A 19,211-nucleotide genomic window follows, 5' to 3' on the forward strand; every position below is an offset into this window, starting at 1 on the left:
TCTCAGAACAGGGTTGTTACTTTTTTTTTTTTCTTCAAACAAACTTCAGTAGATTCTGCTTGGATTTCTAATTTGAGTTAAGCTGTTAAGTAATTGGCCTACCACTAACCTTTGTGGGCCATCAAGCTGACCCCACTGGTGCATCGCTGTGCTCTGCGGCCATCCGATGACACAATCTGCTGGCTCAGGCTTCTACATTTTACACAGCCAGAAGACAACTAAAAGGAAAGAAACTGTTGAGATGAGGGAAAGAAGAGCAGGCAAGAGAAGGATAGAGCTGTTGAAGGCATATGACCAATCCACCTAAGAATGGCAGCATTAACAGAACGCAACAAGTGAAATGACACAGCCCTATACACGTAGACATCATCAGCTCATTTGTTTGCACAACAGAAGAGAGCAGATGAGGTTTTTTAGGACAGGTTTGCATCTCATTGCGGTCACACAGAAAACCAATAAAAACCCACCACCAGTTTCTTGGTATTTCCATTTATTATGCTGTAAAAAGCAACACTATCTGGATTTTATTTCTTAAAATAAATAGCTTTCATTTTCAGAACCAGTACAGCTCAAGTTTAGATTCATTCATGGGAAACTGCTAGAAATACATTCATCACTGTCTGTTCCCCACAAGACAGAATCTAGAAGTCAAGATCAGCCCAGTCAGTTACAATGTCCAGAAGTACACTGCCAAGAAGTATAGTCACTGATAGTCCAGCTCTGAAGCAAAAAAAAAAAATCCGGTACAATACATATTGTTCACAAAGGTTGGCTAATTAATGCTAAGACTATCACAATATTTCTGAGTACAAAGCATTAAGTTAGCTTAATTCAGTTTGTGGTACAGAAGAAACGTGACAAAACAAAGGTGTGAGGGAATCTTCTTTGGAGCTTAAGGAAGTCAGCACTTGATAAGATAACCAAAAGCAATTCACGTTAAAATCTACGTGTCAGTGTCATAGATGATGAACAGCCAAACCAATATACTGCATATATTTATAAATAATGCCATGTCTAAATAGCTGCATTGCTTAATTGGACGTTACAAAATAACGCATCTTCTCACAATGAGAAAATACTACAACTATCCAGCAGAAATGCACTTGAAGCTAGGACTGGCTAAAAGCACTCTGTAGGATCTAGAAAGCATTAAAGTTTAGGGACAGCCATGTTTTATTAAAGTTAATTCAGTTAAGATGCTGCTTTTGGGAGGTTTGTATATATATGTGTCTACTATATAATAAGCCTACCTTTTATAAGTGCCTGTTTGAGCAATGCAAGTTTCAGTTAAATAAAGTGAAATCAGGTATTTTTCTGAGAAGCTAAAGGATATGTTTACATAGAAAAATGGAAGAAGTCAGATTATCACTGAGATACTGGATACTAGAGCCCACGTGAAAGACTACTCCTCTACGCTTGACTTAACAGATCTGTTGCCAGAGAAAATGAGTTGAAACTTAGTGTAGGGTGCAGCAGAGAAGAGGCCTTGTGCTATTCAGTGACCAGTGTGGCTCAATAAAGAGCCAAAGGCCACTTGATTCAGTTCTCAACTAAAACTAAGGTGGCTGTGACACAGGTTGTGAAGAGAATAGGTTAGATGATGTTTGAAAGCCTTCAGAAAAATAGCTGATCTTCAGGAAGAAAAGAACTCAAAGCACTGCAGTTTAATATCAGTAAGATTCTTCAGAAAAAGTGTTTGATAACCATGCGAAACCATGCCAGCCAGTGCAGAAAGGTGATTTCAGGGCTTTAGACATTCAGATTCATCCAAGAGTTCATCAGCATGAGGACAGCCACTGCTTGTGATGAGTATCAAGCACTTTTCCATTTGATTTTTCCTCCCTGTGGGAGGCAGTATGGCGTATCGAGTAGAGGACTGTACAGGATCTCAAGAGGATTTATTCTCAGCTGTTCTGACCTTCCGGGTCATTCTGGAGAATACACTTATCTCAATGCCTCGGTTTCCCCATTTGCTAAAGAAAGATAACGTGGTTCGGATCATCTTTGTAAAGTGCTTGGCCCACTCTAGAAAGAATCTACGCATCAATTCTGGAGGATTTTGGTGCCTACACGCAAAGTTTAAACTTCAAGATCTACTGATGCTTAGTGTTTTGTGCCAGCATAAAGCGCCTGCTGTTTGTGCTATTCTTAAACATGATTTCCATGTGCCACACCGATTCTCCTTTAAAATCCACCTCGGTCCAACAAGCGCGAGGTCTTGCGAAAGTCAGACTCTTAACTTGGAATCCCTGATCATCTGAGGTTTCTAAACCACAGCACAGCATTGGTAAGAACAATTGCACGTGGGATAGGGAACTGTTGTAACATCACAGTTCTGCAAACAACAAAATATCTGCATCTACGTTTCCCGTGACAGAGCATGTGCCAAACTGCTCCAGCAGTTAAGACAAGAAATGCCACTGCTCAAAGACATCACCTAATTGTGCTCCTGTTGCTGAGCACCTATCTTACACCAGCATAACCCCACTGACATCCCAATCCTTGATGGATGGCAGCGCACGAAGAGAACGTTCCCAAAATCTGGCTTATCTCCTGCTCCGCTCATGCTTAGATTGGCTCTATGCTCCTTAAAGCTGTCTCACTCCATCTGTGTTCCTCATATAAGCCTAAATGTGGTCAGATTTACACGTAGTATTTGGTTTAGTGTTTCGCCTTTCACACGCCTGCATTCCCCTCCCTGGTTCCCGATGCAACCGCCAAGAGCAAAACATCAGCCCAAAGCAGGGTCTTGCAGCTTGTCAAGGCTTACCCAAGTGCAAATATACCTGCAAGGAACACGACTGCATAGAGTGGAAGCACCCGCTTTCCCCAGCCGCGGGGAAGGACCTTAGCAGCTGAACATGGAGAGAGGAGGGAAGAAAGACAAGGGGAACTGAAAGAAATGCTAAAGCAACACAACAAAAAAACCTAAACACTGGTAGATGTTACAAATCACACTCCCCCTCCTCTATGCCATTTGGTCAAACAAACCTTAAAACAGATACCATAATGAGACTACCTCTAAAAACAACCCTAAGACCATTGACAACTGTCACCTATATACTCTTTCGAGATTTATAGAATGTAAACAAGCTTGCGTGGAATCTTATTTATTCTTTAAGAAGTGAGTGCAGATCCTTACCTAACACACCCTGCCTACATCTACATCAGCATCCTCAGCTTTCGAAAACCTCACTGCCGCTCCCACCTGTACTCCGGCTCGTCTCGGCCATACTGGAAACAGAGGGCTGTAGAAACAAAAACTGAGCCAAAAGAAATTCCTGACCACACACCAGAGTTCACATCGAACACAAAAATAAATTAAGTAGTGCACAGTAAAGCCAACAACAGCTAAATATTTGTATACATCAATTATATGCAGCATGAGGTAATATTGCTCACATTATGGAGGGAGATTCTTAGTTGGTTTTGTTTTTCTTTTCTTTTTGAGAGAGATTGGATTTGTCCTGTGCGTATAGAAACTCCTGTAACATAACACTGAAGTAACAGAGACTTCTGTAAAATATATACCACTATCAGATAGAAACACACACGCTCTTTGTTACTTAAGTATACCACAATTAAATAGGTAACTGATTGGATTCTTAGGATCTAGCTGAGAACGATTATAGTAAGCCATCCAGGTTTTTATGAACCGTTCGGTTCTCCTTGCCATTATTGGAATCCTCCGTCGGTGTGTATTGGACCTGATACTCCTGGAGAATTTTAAACACATCGTGGTGTCCAAAATGTAAAGCTTCATCCATTGGAGTATTATTCCATCTACAGGGAAGAAGACAGTATATTTCTAAGATCAGCACGCAAGCACAGGGCTAAAAGCAGCCCAACTCCCATTCTGTACATACTCCAGTAACAGTTAAGCACACAAAACACTCTAAGCCCACTAACTAGGGAAATACTTGGCAAGCTGAGCATAACCTTTTAAGTAATTTTTTTTTTTTTTAACAGTTTCCCCACCCTTTATTCCTGTTTGCTCAGAGCACCAGTGGAGTGCCAGCAGGACTGTTCCTTCTGCCTTTCTATCTCAACTCCACGCATGGCAGCCTCACCTCCACCCAGTGGAAACCAGCACTAAAACCACGCACCTGTCTTTGGGGAAGGGATTCACTTTGCAGGCCTCCAGCAGGAACTTCACGACATCCACGTGTCCTGTGAGACAGAATTGCGAGTGTGTTTATGTTATCATGCATCTACATAGATGTAAAATAGCAGAAAGCAAGTTATACACAGTGAGACATTACCTTCTGCAGCTGCTACGTGCAATGCTGTTCGTGAGTCATAGTCTCTCTGCTCCATATCCATCCCTGACAGAGCAAATCTAAAAAAGGAATTGATTGTAAAGAAAAGCCTTATGTAATTGAGTTACAAAACTAGATGGGAACAAGACCATTCTGCTAGAACGATGACACAAAAGGATATAAATGGCAACAAGCGGTAAGGAAGGGGGCTCTTACTGCCTTGGCTTCAAAAATAAGACAGATTAGGAAGAAAACTAAACCCTTACCTGTCATAAAAAAAAAAATTAAAGCATCTTTGGGGGTGGAGGGGGGTGTAACAGTCTATGCATCCTTATACTTCTCCTTCTGAACATAGGTATTATGTCTCAACTTTCATTTCAAGTGTGTTCAGCCAAACAGAAGTTAAAATGCAATGATTAGGGGAGCATGGATAGAACAGAATCCATCTCTAGTACAGCCTCGACATCCCCAACACCAACACAAAGTACATTTAGAAGCAAACAAAGGCAGCCCCCAAACCAGCAGCTGTCCTGTTCTCAGCCCCACGCATATTTTTACCTCCGGAGTGCAGACACGTCCCCCGTGTAGGCAGCAAACAGCAGATTTATCACTGACTTCACCTACAAAGAAAGATGAAGCCTGGTTTATTTTGCTTCTTCCTTTAAAGAGAAAACAAATGGAAAACCCAAGAACAGTCAGTGTGGTCTAACTGCTCCAATGCTTATGAAGTGGTTGATTTTATTCCCTTCCCTGGCCACACTCTGCAGGACAGCATGGAAATTCTCAAACTCATTCCAGCTTGCCTCACTAATAGCACTTGTGTGCCCATCTTTCCAAGGCTGATGTCACAAGGATAGGAAAAGAACCAAAAAAATGTGCATTTGTTCTATTCTTCTAGAAAAAAAAAAAAAGGACCCTTGCTCAATGGACAAACAGTGTTCCCCTCTTGCATTGCCTATTAATACTGAGTGCTGAGTGATGGAGGGCATTGCTTGGCACACTCCACAAACCGTAAGCACCTCTCAGGACAAGCTGCTCTAGGAAAGTAAGCATTATAGAGCAGACTCCAAACATTAAGAGAGATCCCTGCAGGCAGAAGAGCAGAGGTAATCATGGTTCTGCTTTACATTACAGATGTTGCTTGCATATATGCCTGAAGAAAGTCTCTCTCTAAGACAAACAATTGCAAGCAATTCCGTCACAATGAATTGTTGGCAGAACAGTGAGGTTTGGAGGCAAAGGCAGGTTCATTTCAGATCCAATGACATCGGTGAAGGCTCAGGCAGATCGTCCTTTTCTCAGCTGTACTAAATCCCCCAGTAACAAATGTTATCATTAGGTTACAAACCCCCTCTCACATACATACTTGAACACATCCTGGCCACAGTAACTCAGCAAGTTTTAATAGACGACAAAAATGATGAGATAGATGGTTTTAAGCACACCACATCAGTCTGTTCCATAAAAAGACACTGGCAGTTCTAGGCACCATTCCACTGTTTTCCAGAAAACTTTCTGAACTGAGTCTACGAAATTCTGCTGCTAACAGCCTTCAAGGGGCAGAGCAGAAAGCTGGCCCTGCACTGGCCTTGCACAGGAAGAAAGATTAAAAACATGAGTGCCCAAAAACAGATCTGCCACAGGTTTCTGCAAGAACAAAGGTGTGTTTTCACCACTCTTTGCGGTGCTGGCTGATTCCGGCAGGGTCGGCCACGTGACCTCCAAGGTCCCTTTAACCACCAGCTCTGCAATGAGCACGTGAGCAGCATGAGAGGAGAGGAAAACCACTGCTGTTGGGTCTGAACAACCACACCAAGGTGAAGCTACAGGAAGGAAGCATTCTGATACAGGAAGCTGCACTACTGGTATAGAGACTTCAGATATAGACAGGGGCCAAAAAGGGAAAAAGTAACACTCCCAGAGCACGATGCAAGTGAGATACGGCTCTGACATGAAACCTGGGCATGAGAGCAACAAGTCTACTCCTACTGCAGCCTCTGAAGCACCTTACAGGTGATGGTGCCAAAAGCTCTGAGGACACTGCACGGCTCAGCACCGAAGCACACCACAGCACAAAGGGGCTTCGAGGAGCACGTACCCAAGGCAGCTCATACACTGCCCTCCCAAATTTTTCTGCAAACACACTGGCAAAACAAATTTTTGGCAAAATTGGTTTGTTTGTTTGTTTGTTTTTGGCAAAAAAATTGTTCAGGGAAGGACACAATGATTTGTTAGTTTGTAAAACTTTCTCAGTGTACCAAATGAACAAATCTGACGAAGAAGCAGTGTTTCTTGGCTGAGCGGTACCCCAAACCCACCCAGATGGGGTAGCAACCCTTCATCAGCTTTCCTCTCAGTTAGCAGAGAACCCTGTGCGAGACTGAGGCAAGAAGCACTCGCTGCACTCAGATAGGCTCCATCCACACAACAGCCCTGCCGCCCATCCTCGCTACTGTTTCTGACAGAGCCAGGCAGCCGGAGGCTGAGCTTGGCAGCTGCCCCTGGGGCCACAACAAATCCTTCAGAAAATATTAATTTAGCTCAGAGCTGGATTAATTCCACGAGCTCTTTGCTAAAAAGGTCACTCAATCTGGACTTCAATTTCCTGTGGTGCCTGAGAGCACCTCGCCCAGGACTTCTGTGACAGCACCACAGGCCGCACAGCCCCAGCCCTACTGCTGGCCACAGTGCTGAGGAACCCAACCCAGCCCAGCAGTGCAAACTAGTGCTGGTACAGCTGCACAGCATGGCCAACCAGCCTGCCTCCTGCTGCCTTATGGAGGCCCTTACAAGGAGTTCAGGAATTTGAGGAAGACACTCAAAATACTGTGATAAAAGGTTCTCTGGATGCAGGTTTTCAAGCAATGTTCCTCAACGCCATTGAGCACAAGGTCCCATACAGAGTACAGGTGCTGGAACAAGGTTGGAAACAGGCAGCACATACAGAGAAGAAGCCATCCCTTCTTCCTGCTCCTCCTGGCTGTGTTCGGAACAGATATGGCAAAGGTCAGGCTCATCAGGAGGTGGCCCCAACACTTTCCACCCCACCAGGCAGAATTACCCCCATCCAAGTGAGCACCGTGCAGAGCTGCCAACGGAGAAAGGAAAGGCCTCCAGGTCGGAGCACGCCCAGGGCCCTCCACCAGGCAGCACCCAGCAGCACTAAGCTGCTCAGCACCGGCTCAGCAATCTGCTTCAAAAAATAGATCTTAAGCTACGGATTAACGCTTCGTGCTGGGGAGAGCCCGGCCTGCTGAGCACCGTCCTGCTGTCCCAGCCTTCATACTGACACGGGAAGCCAAGAGCTCATGCGAGCCCAAGTCACACAGACCCCAGAACCAAGAGGAGCTGGGCTCAGTGCCGGCAGCACTTGGCTCCTCCTCCTGAAGCTGATCCCACCCGGAGGGGTATCCGGCATGCAGAGCAAGCCCTGCTGCTCTCCTGGGAGCTGATGGTCTCTCAATGCTTATTTATCAGTGGCAAAACACTCCTGACACCCAAAATACAACATCAGCTCTGACACAGCAGCTACGAACTGTAAGAAACACAGCAGAAGTGAAACTGGAGCACACGCGAACGCTTTGGTCACCCGGGTTCCACATTGAACTGCAACGCAGCCGTGCCACAGCCTGGGGTTGCACTCCTCCCTGTAGACAGGGCTTCTCACTGGCAACCAGAAACAGCTCCCAGCCGGTTCTGAAGCTTCAGCTTTGAAAGTGAACCAAGACCAACCGGAGATGTCTCAGAGGAATGCCCTCCCTGCACACTCACCCTAAGGACAACAGACAGGACTGCACATTTTAAGAGTTTTTACAGCTGCAACTCATTTACAGTAAACTGGAATCTGACCTCTGGGGACAGATCTCCAGAGCTCTTGTGGAAAATCCCCAGTCAAATCTAAAAGACAGGCATGCTTTTACTTGAATATACCAGTCTCTAATAGGAGTTAAGCTGTAGTTTGTAGGAAAAGAAATCCCAAACAAAGCCAACAGCTCTGCTGCTGAGCTTCTGCATTGTTTCCCCTGAAATAAAGAGTATTACCAAATGGTAAGAAGTCAGTTTTTAGAAGTAAAAATTAAGACTAAGCCACAAACAAATATCCCAACTCCAGGCACGTTTGTCAGAAGCACTTCTGTAGACTGAAAAAGCAGAAAATGCTAATTCCTGGGGAAAGTATTTGTTCCATTACAATATAAATAGTGCGGGATACACAAGCCAATTACTGCATTCACTTTCACGTTAACCACACAAATACATCAAGTTACAAACAACACCAGCTATTCCATAACACGTTTCTTCTCCAGTACTCCGCCCACACACACACTTCTGACTATTTTCTGCATTACTGATCCTTGCTTTCTGAACTCATTTGAAAAAAAAAAAAGCACTAAAATAGAACCTGCAAATATTTACTCTTCAGTGTTTTGCTAGTTTAGCACAGGAAAACAAGACGGCCTGTTTTCCCCTCCCATCCCACCTCAGGCATCAGATCTCCCTCTAGATGGTGCACGCTGCCCTGACTCCAGTTTAGCAGTCAGAGCCCAAGCTGCACCAGTAGCTTTCCCTAAGGAGGGGGTTTTCAGAGCCTCCCAAGTGGAGCCAGCCCGAACCACTGCCTGCACGACCATCACCCACGTACTGAATTTAGAAAACAAGCACCTGTAATTAACTGAGCCAGGCAGCTCCTGCAGCAAAACAAACACTGCCACAGGCAGCCCTCGTGCCAGGGCTCAGACAGGTGCTGCTGTTTGCTGACCTCTGCTAACTCAGCAGCAGTACTTACACCAGCCTGAAAGTCAGTTACTTGTAAATTGTCTATCAAGCTGGAAACAAAAAAAAAGAAAAAAAAAAAAAAAGAAAAAGAGAATACAAAACACTTTAAAATGTTTTCTTATTGCAATTTAGCTTTTAAAAGAGCTTGAAATAAAAATTAATCTATTTGAGTAAAGCTGGTAATTTTCCCCTTTTAAGTTTTCACACAGACGAGCAGACACTGGCATTGCTTCTTTAGGAGCCTGATGAAGTTTTGATCAGGCTCAATTCAGACACAGCAGTGCTCAGATGCAAACAGGCCAGCAGGCAGCTCAGCCTCAATACCCGCTGCAGATGCTGTGCATGCAGTTCAATCTAAGAAACAGCAAAGCAAACCAAATGCATACCTTAAAGACTTCTCTTGACACCAGAAAACAGAATAAGAAAAAAAAAACCAAACAACCACAACTTTTTAACTCATTCCTTCAAGCTAAAACAGCTACTGGAAAAACCTTAGGTTGAAGGTGCAGGCAGGCAGCCCACCTGGAGGAGAAGGCTGAGCGGAGACATTCCTCCCTCTTTCATCTCTACTCACTCGCCCACTGGTTTCAAGTGAGTTTCTGCCATTCACACTTCCTACGGATCAAGCCCCCGAGGGAAGTCAAAAAGGGCAAAAGTACAACGGCAAAAAAAGATGCAAATGGTAAGCACATCAGCATGGTATTTCACAGTAATTTTTTTTTTCTTTTTGGCCCATCTCCGTTGAAGTCTTTTCTTCCCCGGGCTATCATAACATCTAGATATCGAAAAGCATCTAAAAATGACACTTGCTACAAACCAGCACAATACCAAACCTGTCTGTTCAGCTGGCTTTTCTGAGCTGTTACTGCACTAGTTTGCACATTTATTGCCAGTTCTTGATTAGCTCTATTAAGGCTACTGATAAGTACCAGCAAACGGATATGTGCCTAATTAACATCACTATTTAAAATGACTTAAAAGTTACATTTAATTAAACCAAAGCACTTGCTAGGTTAAGCGAAACATCCACTTACCTTCAGTGAAGCTCTCAGGAAGAACATTGCCCCCCTACTCCTCTGCTGAGGCATGCACCCCACAGAGTTGCTCTGCCAACACTGCTCCTTGGCTCCCCACTCCAACGCCCACAACTGCAACTGCAGGTGCAGGAGAACCCAGCCTTCCCCAGTGCTGACTCCAGAACGGGAGCTCCACAGCTAGAGCGGGCCGTACAAACAGAAGGTGAATTGAACCCGTTCCACACCACACAGGGTATCACTCAGTTTTCTCAAGAACCGGAAACAAAGCGACAAGAACGTGCTGGGTGCACAGGGCAGCCTCCTCTTGCTGCTCCATCAGTAGAGTGGGGGCACACAGCACGGCAGCAGGAAGGCTGGGGAAGACGGTGCACCACTGTCTCTGCTTCACCCTTCTAGCTGATCAAACTGCCATCAAAGAACTGCTTCGAAGGATGTTTCACTAGAACTGGGTTGTAAGATCCCAGGAACAGAACCACCTCTAGCTGAAGGAGAACTCGTGCAAAGAAGGCTATACGAATCCTATCATGCAACTGTGTAGCAGAATATTAAGAGTAAACAGTAGGATAAATATAGCCAATATTGCCCTAATATGGATACCACCAAACAGCTTAAGGATGATCCTCAAGATTTCAATGGTAACAGGAGTGATGAACAGAGTCCTGTTGCATCAGTGCTTACATGACAAAGCAACAGGAGAGCTTCCCTCCTGGTGCCTGGGAAAATACTTAATTATGGTAGAACAGAACCTTTCTCAAGTGCTATTCACTAACAATTACTCGCACAGGTCTTATGCTTTTCAGTATCTATGAGCTTTGTTTTGAAAAGGATGAGTACTGGGAGAAGGAGAAAATTGAATATAAAAACTGTCTTCACTAGATTATGACAAGCATGGTCATGTTCAGTCTCAACGCTTACTTCTGATTTCTTCTGCTATCAATGATCAACACTTTACATTTTGGAAACAACAGAATTAAGCGTTATCACTGACAAAACTCTCAAAACCTGAAGTAAAAAAAAAATAATCATCATCTTCCACAGGACTTAAGAGCAAAGGTTGATTGGTTCCACATCCCAACAGCTAATAAACCCACCATTCACAGACATTCATAAACTCAAATCACAATAGAAACCAGAAATTCTAGAGACCTAATAAGCAAAAATTAAATCAGAATAAATCTAACAAAGCAGGCAATTCAGAGAACTGTGACTCAACAAGAGGAGTAACAGAAAACCCAACCTCACTGCTGTCCTTGTGAGGCGAGATGGTGCTGCTGGGTTGTCTGCAATGAGCGGTGTGACCAAGGATGAACGAGCCAAACACGTACACAAAATTTTTAACAGATCAGGTGAAACATTTAAGGCATAAAGAGGCATACAGACTTTCATCCCTCAAGTCAGAAGACAAAGTTCAGGCAAAGTTTCAGTTTTAGGCAGACACGCAGTCGCCATCAGTCTTTTGGGTAGATATACTTGAATCTTCTGCCATACTCAAAGCTCCCCAGTTATTATAGAGAAAAACAAATGACCCTCTCAAAGACTTAGATTTCCTTTGAGGTCATGAGGTTTTTTAAGCACCAAGGAAATTATGATGACTTGAAATACCCAAATGGTAAAATACGTCTTTCAAAAAACAGCTGTAGGAATCCTTAATGTCATCTGATCACAAAACGTATTTTGGTAGTCCCTTTTCAGTCCTCTTACAGAACATCCACTGCAAACACTTCTGCAGTAAAAAGCATACAAAACATAGACAGAAATCTCAACAAGTGGAATGAACACTGATGAGCTGACTCTGAATGCAGGAGCTAAAACAAGAGCCTTTGAAGTAGAGGATACAGACATGACTAACACTGCAAACTTTGGGACCAAAGGACTGGAATAAATAACAGCCAGATGAATAAAGCGAAGTGCTGATCAGGGCTTTAGTGACACTAGCTGTATTAAGCAGATAGGACAAAAGAGTGTCTGCCCTTTCAAGGACCTACTGACCACAATTAATAGCTGGACAGCAGGCAGAGCAATGCTCCTGGTTTCCTGCCAGCAGGTACTCTGCAATTTATGGATCAAGTTTTATTCTAAACTACAAGATCTGAAACTGGAATTATTCCAAATATAAAGGGGATGAAGGCATTCAGCCAAACTTGACACGCATGAGAGGGACACCAAACTGCAGGTTGACATCAGAGCAGGGACATTCTTAGCACAAGTCTGCACTCCACTCTTGTTGGAAGGATTGCTTCTGAAACGTGAATAACAGGTTCCTAAAAAAGCTTAATTAACTTCCAGTTCATTTTTTTTCTAGCTTCTTTCTTCTTGGTCTCGTAGCATTTATTATCTTGAAGTGATCTTCCACCTCCATGCTTTTAACTCAATCACTATTGGGAACAATCACTATTGTCCATCAGCTTTTTAGGTAAAACCTACTTAGCTATTCAGTTTATTCTCAGACCAAAACTACATATTAAGCAGTTGTCCTTGAACAATGACATGCTCGTGAAGGATAAAACAGAGATCCTTTAAGAAGCGTGAAATGCACTTATTGTACTGAAAGCCATAGCTGCACTTATAACCACTTCAAAAAAATCCATGTTGATGTTAAATGAGTAATTCCTGGACAAACAATTAAGTTGCCTGCCTCAAGGAAAAAGTTGAGTAAGTGAATCACATCAACAGGAAGCAAGCAACATTATCTCTTCCTATCACTCAGCTCTGTGTTCACAACTCATTGTTTTGTTAGTAATTAGTACAATTACAAGTGATCCTAAAAGTAACACACTGTCCCTCGGCAAATAACGTATCTCTAAGTAAGCATTTGGCCTGCTATGTTTTACCAGAAAAATTAATGAACTACAGACTTAAATTCTTAAATCACTTCCAGCGTTGGGCTATAATGGCCATATATATATATACATATATATAAGTGTGCCATGTATGCATTATTATAATTATCCTCATTTAGGAAAAGATACCATTTGAAGATGAACTCACAACTCATGGTGTGCACAAGCAAGTTCATCATCACGTGAATACTTGAAATTCTGCATACCAGGTGTTTGACAATTCTAGAGAATAGCCCTCTTGATAGCACTCAGCAATTAAAGAATCTGCCAAAGAAAAACCAGTTCTGAAAATAACAGTTGCTTATGATCCTATTTCAAAGCAATTACTTTTTCAGATTGACTATTTTCAGAATCTTCAACAAATGTATATGGAAGAATCTAACTGAAGCAATTTCCCTAAAAAAACACCATGTTAGAAACCAAAGAAGAGGTTCACAGGAACGTAAATAAAAGAATACATCAACATACCTGGTATATGCTAAGCCTGACCAAATAACCATGAAATTATCATACACCGACCTCTACTAGGAGAATCACGACCAACAATTCACTAAGTAACAGTGCTACTTAACCTGACAAGACCTGTCCTTGCTGATCAGATACCGAGGTTAGAAGAAATCTGGAAAGATGACAGACAGAAGACAACTTAGGCCTTCTGCAAGCATAGTTGCTATCAGGAAAACATCTACAGAAAGCCCCAGCTGTGTGCCAGCTAGGTGGTCATCAGGGCAGAGAAACAATCTAGAATGGCATGTATTACCTTAAAACAAATATGCTTTGTTGCATGTCTTGTGCATAAATGAAATATATCCAAATTACAGCTGGCTGAGACATGTTTGAGGGTAGGAAAACGTTATGAAGTCTTTCCTTCATCCCTTGTCCTTCGCTCACCCCCGTTTCATCAGGTTTAGTGCTGAAGTGACACCGTCTCTATTATTCTGCCAATCTTTAAACATAGCTCTTGTTCGTGGAATGTTTTTGAAAAAGAACCAGTTAACTGCAGCAGCCTTACCATACGTCATGCCTCTGCCTTGGCTTCACTGCCTAGTTACGCTTTAAAGCATTTCAACTGGTGCTGAACTTGGCACCATCACTTCTGCCAGCTCAAATTCTATTTTAGAACTTAAAACTGTAGCTTCAGATGTAACTGTTATGCAAGGCTTGCCGCGCACAGAAAAAGGCACACGCCTATTTCCAGAAATAATTGAGCTATTTGCAGAGCTGTGATGCTGAAGACCAGAAACTCGAACATGGTAAGTATTTGAGTGACATCAGGAGTCTGCATAAAGCAAAAAAGTTACCATCGTCTTACACAAAAAGCAAAGGGAAGCAAGCCACTTCAATGCTGTACTCAGTATTCTCCGAAAGGAGCAAATGGGAAATACACTTGACTCTCAGTAGGTAATGCAATAACTGGGACTGACACAAACAAATCCACAAACAAGGAATTAAGTTCTTGAAACAAAATGGGACTGTACATTACCCATCCCATCCAGTAAAATCCTACAAACGATGCTCAGGATACTAAAACAAAAGATACATAATGCTGAAACTCAGTGAACTACTTAGCTTGTTAATCACTAACACGTATCACAACCATGAGAAACAACTAACAGGGATCAACAGTTGAAGAACCAAACTTTTGTTCCTCTCCCTCTGCCCTCCTCCCCCAGCTGTTCTTTCCATTCCATTCCCTTTTATTCATCCTCCCACCCATGGGTTGTTAGACAAAACAAGCACAATGTAACGCAAATTGTAATGTACAAAAACAAGTGTAGAATAAGTCACCTGTAGTTCTCTTTGTACCCACTGCTGTTCAACCTTGTCTTCATGATTTTTTGATAATAAACTTTTTTTTTTTTTTTAAATGTACAATGAAGATCCAGCTTATTTTTGAAACACAGTACAAATAACTGCTGTTTATAAGCCCATGTACAGGAAAGCCTGATGAATAATTATGGCCGTTCCCACCACGGGGATTTCTCTATGGAAAAAGTCTCATCTCAGAATCATCTACAGTAAAAACACACCTACCACCTTCCCTTTTGCTTATGATATATTACAAGCTCTGTTTTTTACTTCTTAATGCTCCATATTAACAGTTACTGCTCTGGCACTGCCTATTTTCCAAGCAACTCAGTATCTTCAAAACCACACGCTTCTAATCCTACTGCACCTTATTTTTACTAACAGGGTCACAGTGAGGTTTTGCTACTATGACAAAGAGAAAAATAAGCTTGTCAGCTAATGATTTAACTGAGAAATCTTAGGAAGGTTTTCATTGGCTAATTAAATCTCCTTGCTCTATTTACCTTTCCAGAAATTCGGCTCTTTTTAGAACAGAGTGCTCACTATCTCACTTGAGTCTCAAAAATGTGTTTGAACAGACCTGTTCTCCATTGAGTGAAAAAAAAAAAAATACAATAAAATCAGCTTAAAATAAATTTATTAAACAATACAAAAATAAGCATGCTAGAAATTGAGATACATAAATAACATACAATGCAAATGAAAAATGGAAAATGAGACAGGGAACTTAACAACCGAGCCAAAGGGTACAACACAAATGCCAAAATAAAACTTCAAAAGCATTTACATTTCTAATGAAATGTTAATGATGCTGACAAAGAACAAACAAACAGCTCAAATGCTTGAATATCAAGAATTGCTATTACTGTAGCACAGGTGAACACTAAAACCGTTGCAGACTTCAGACATTCAATGACTAGCCTCTACCACCACATTCTTCCAGGCCCACTCACCAGGCAGTACAGGTGTGGGCAAGCTGCTAGGGCAGATCTAACTAACTATGGTCCCAGCTCACTCTCTGCGCAGGCTGCCCTTAGAATGGGCCACCTGTGGACAGTTCAGGCCAGACTGCAGGCAACTTACAGAACAACTGGTCCAAAGGAGTCTCCTCTTAACCCCTCCACCCCAACTTGAGGCTGGCTTCAATTCCGAGACAGGCTTCAAAAGCATGTGTTACGGAACCGGAATATATAGACATCTATCTAAAGTAAAGGCTGTGTAAGCTGTACCCTATGATGCATACTGAAGATCAATTCTGCTCCTTGTTTCTTTCTTTTTTTTTTTTTTTTTTTAATTTCTCAAGCAGGACTCGCCTCTACCACAAGCTTTGGTATGCAATTTACATCCATAGACATGGTAAAAATTGGACTTCCCAACTCCAAATGCACTTTTAGTAGCTGCAAATCCTGCATCACACATCCTTTTTTAGTTACATCAGTAATTTAATCAGCAACATGTAATCACTGTAAGTACTTCTAGTTAGCACAGACAAATTACCACCCCCTTCTAATTGGGGATATTTCGGGCAAACACACAGTTTTGCAGACTCTGAATACTTGTTACATCTCTGTAGCTGCTATTAAACAGACAAGTCCTCAAACAGATGAGAAATTTTGATAATTCAAGACTTGGCCTTTACTTGTCTGACTTCATTTTCAAGGTAAGCACTGACCAACCTACGCCAAACATCAGTGATAAGTTACGAAATAGCTAATATTCAGCAATTTATTACTGACATATGCACACACAATCCACTAGGACTTGATGTTTACTGAATAGTGGCTTTCTGTATTGTTTTGCTCGAATATTTTAATTCAGTGGCTTCAAACACACAGGAAACTCATCCTTTTACAAAGTACTGCTAGGAGATTATTCAGGGTTAGGTCAGAGCTTAATACTAGTATTATTTCAAATGCTTATGCAAGACAAACAATACTGAAACAACATAATTAAAAACAGCTTGTTTTCACAGAGAAAGTAAGCTTTGCTTTCTGCATCTTCCTTGACTGACATCTACATGAGACAAAAAAGGGACAGGGAAACCATAGCTCTCCCCTTATGCAAAACTTATGTACGAATGCATTTTGGAGTTTCATATCACCAACACACGGCAGCAGTGGGCAGGGAGAAGGGCTGGAGGTGTTGCAAGGAATCGTCTATCGCACTACACCTCTTGAAATCCTCAATGAGCTTTAACGGACATACATGAAGGAATATCCATATCATCACTCAGACAGGTTTTCCACAGTTTTACAACACGAACATCTGCATGAGGTGTGCTTGGGTGGGGTAGGAGGGATATACCCAATTCTTTGCAAACAAGACATTTTATAGACAGAGGTTTGTGTTGGCGGTTGGCTTTTCTTTTCCTTATGATTTTTAGTATCATTCAGAACCTCACAGAACAGCTTAGTGTCAAGGGCTTATTAACTCTGTGCCCTGTCCAGCACTGCCTAAAGCCTGCATACACCATTTGCACATGGTCCTCAAAACAATTCAAATCATTATGTTACGCAGCTTGAGATGCAGGTTCGTGAAGAAGAATGCAAGCCCTGATTCTCTACAAGCTGACATTGGTACAAACTGGCTAACACTTTAAAAAGGAGCTATGAATAATAACATGATAACATTTGCTCATGTAAATGCTACCTCTAATCCCAGATATGAACATGCACACACATTAGCGGCTGAAAAATAAGTTACTTGTAAACAGTTGGAATATCTAACAAAAAATGCTTTACTCTGAACACGTTTCCTGCTCCCTGCTGGGCTGCTTACCCGTCAAATACTAGGATTGCTTACATTCCTCTCTGGGGTGGAGCACAGCATTATTACTAAGGCAGACTTCTGAGTCATAACTACCAAGAGGCAGTACAAGCAGCTAGCAAGACACTCAAAATAGTTTGGTGAGAAATCTTTCTGCCACATTCGTTAACTTGCAAACAAGGCAAGCTCTGTTTTGCCCTCTCTCTCCGTCCTCCCCAGCCACTTTTGCTCTTTTATTTACATGTTAGCATTAATTATGACTGAAGGTCAAATTAAAAACAAGTGTAGTTTTTGCTAGCATGGCATATCAGAGGGATCCATATCTGCTCGAAGCAAACTGAAAGTTCTTACTAAAATAAAGTGATAACGTGACTCAGAACCACTTAATACACAGTTACTTGGAAATTCGTGAGTTTACTGACAGTATTTTACTTTCTATTTCAATTAAAATTCTATCTTTACATGCTGAACCTGATCAGAGGACATACCTTAAACTCTTGCTTAGCTCTACAATTAATTTAGTTAAAATTCTCAGATATAAACAAAAATACACAGATATACACAAGAGGTATATCTTTGAAAACATTCAGATCTACTATTTTTTTTTAATAAGTAAATGTGCTTTAAGTAAAGACAGAAGTCAGTTAACAGGTTTGGTTGGTGTTGCTTACGCGTGCTTTTCTCTTTGAACTCTGACAGCATTTTTGGTATAGCATACAAATTTACACAAAATTTATATATAAATGAAAATACCAGGCAAACAATATTCAGATTGAAGTTGAATCTAGAGATGCTTGAGGCTTTTTTAAATGTAGTATTTAATGAAACCAGAACCCATTCACTTAGTTCTGCTCTCCCCGACCTTCCATTCTATACACTATGGTTCTGGAGATGTCCTCGTTTGATTCGGGTGACACTTTTTTCCATACTGTTTCTTTTAAAGCAAGTTCTTGCTGGAGATTCTCATAGTCCATTGGTCCAAAGGAATGCTAGTTGTTCAAGCAACATACATGATTTATTAGTGTGTTTGAAGGAAAAAAGAAATCCTAATTTGCAATCATTGCTAACAGACCCGAGTTTTTCACCTCTTCACACATACACTGTTGTTTTCTGTTTTCCAGTTACAAATAATTCTACTTCCTATTTGGGTATTTATTCAGATGTATGCATGCAAGCAGCACTTCAAATCATTCTCTTATCTTCTCCCACTGAAAGCTTCATGCCTACCTTAAAACATTAGCAGGACTAAAAGCAAGCTTTTCTCTATCTCAAGTACCCTCACACTTTTATCTTTTGTACATAGAGCTGGATTAGATTCACTTCTTTCCCACAGACTGCATCTACTGCTTCCTTGGTAACAGGCACTGGTGTACAGCAACGTGAGGCCTCCATTCATTGCCTATGCTGCTCTCAGCAAGCAATGTGGACTCAGAGACATCACTGTAAAACAATACTCAACATACATCTGCATGGCAACACAGAACAGCAAGACTAACCTCACCTGCTGATGGTTTTTTTTCTTTTTAAAATCAAAACCGAAACTGCTGGTGACTTTTATCAGATACCACAGCCTTACCCTAGCCAAGGAGATGAACTGCATGAGATACAGCTACAAATCTAATATAAAATTCTGTGGTACAAAACTCTGTCATTGTGTGGTCCACCAAGGTACGTGTCCACTAATCATGTGCACTAACTGGTTTATCTGAAAGCTTTGAGGAAATAAA

General features: G+C 41.9%; 1 protein-coding gene across 5 annotated transcripts in view; it reads right to left on the reverse strand.

Annotated features, from left to right (window-relative positions):
• Positions 1–473: 473 nt before the first annotated feature.
• Positions 474–19,211, reverse strand: part of GLS (glutaminase) — a 52,300-nt gene continuing 33,562 nt past the window's right edge. For 4 of the 5 annotated variants that reach the window (XM_085227868.1, XM_085227869.1, XM_085227871.1 and 1 more), the window contains 4 exons: positions 4,818–4,879; positions 4,263–4,339; positions 4,107–4,170; positions 474–3,783 (listed from right to left, as the gene is read on the reverse strand). In XM_085227868.1, the coding sequence (XP_085083994.1) occupies positions 3,627–3,783; positions 4,107–4,170; positions 4,263–4,339; positions 4,818–4,879 (360 nt within the window). In that variant the 3' untranslated portion in view covers positions 474–3,626. Of the gene's footprint in view, positions 3,784–4,106; positions 4,171–4,262; positions 4,340–4,817; positions 4,880–15,338; positions 18,474–19,211 lie in introns of those variants that run through there. The other variant, XM_085227870.1, reaches the window with a different exon arrangement.

The sequence above is a fragment of the Meleagris gallopavo genome, chromosome 7 (genome assembly GCF_905368555.1).
Source record: "Meleagris gallopavo chromosome 7, MGAL_WU_HG_1.1, whole genome shotgun sequence".
NCBI lineage: Eukaryota > Metazoa > Chordata > Aves > Galliformes > Phasianidae > Meleagris > Meleagris gallopavo.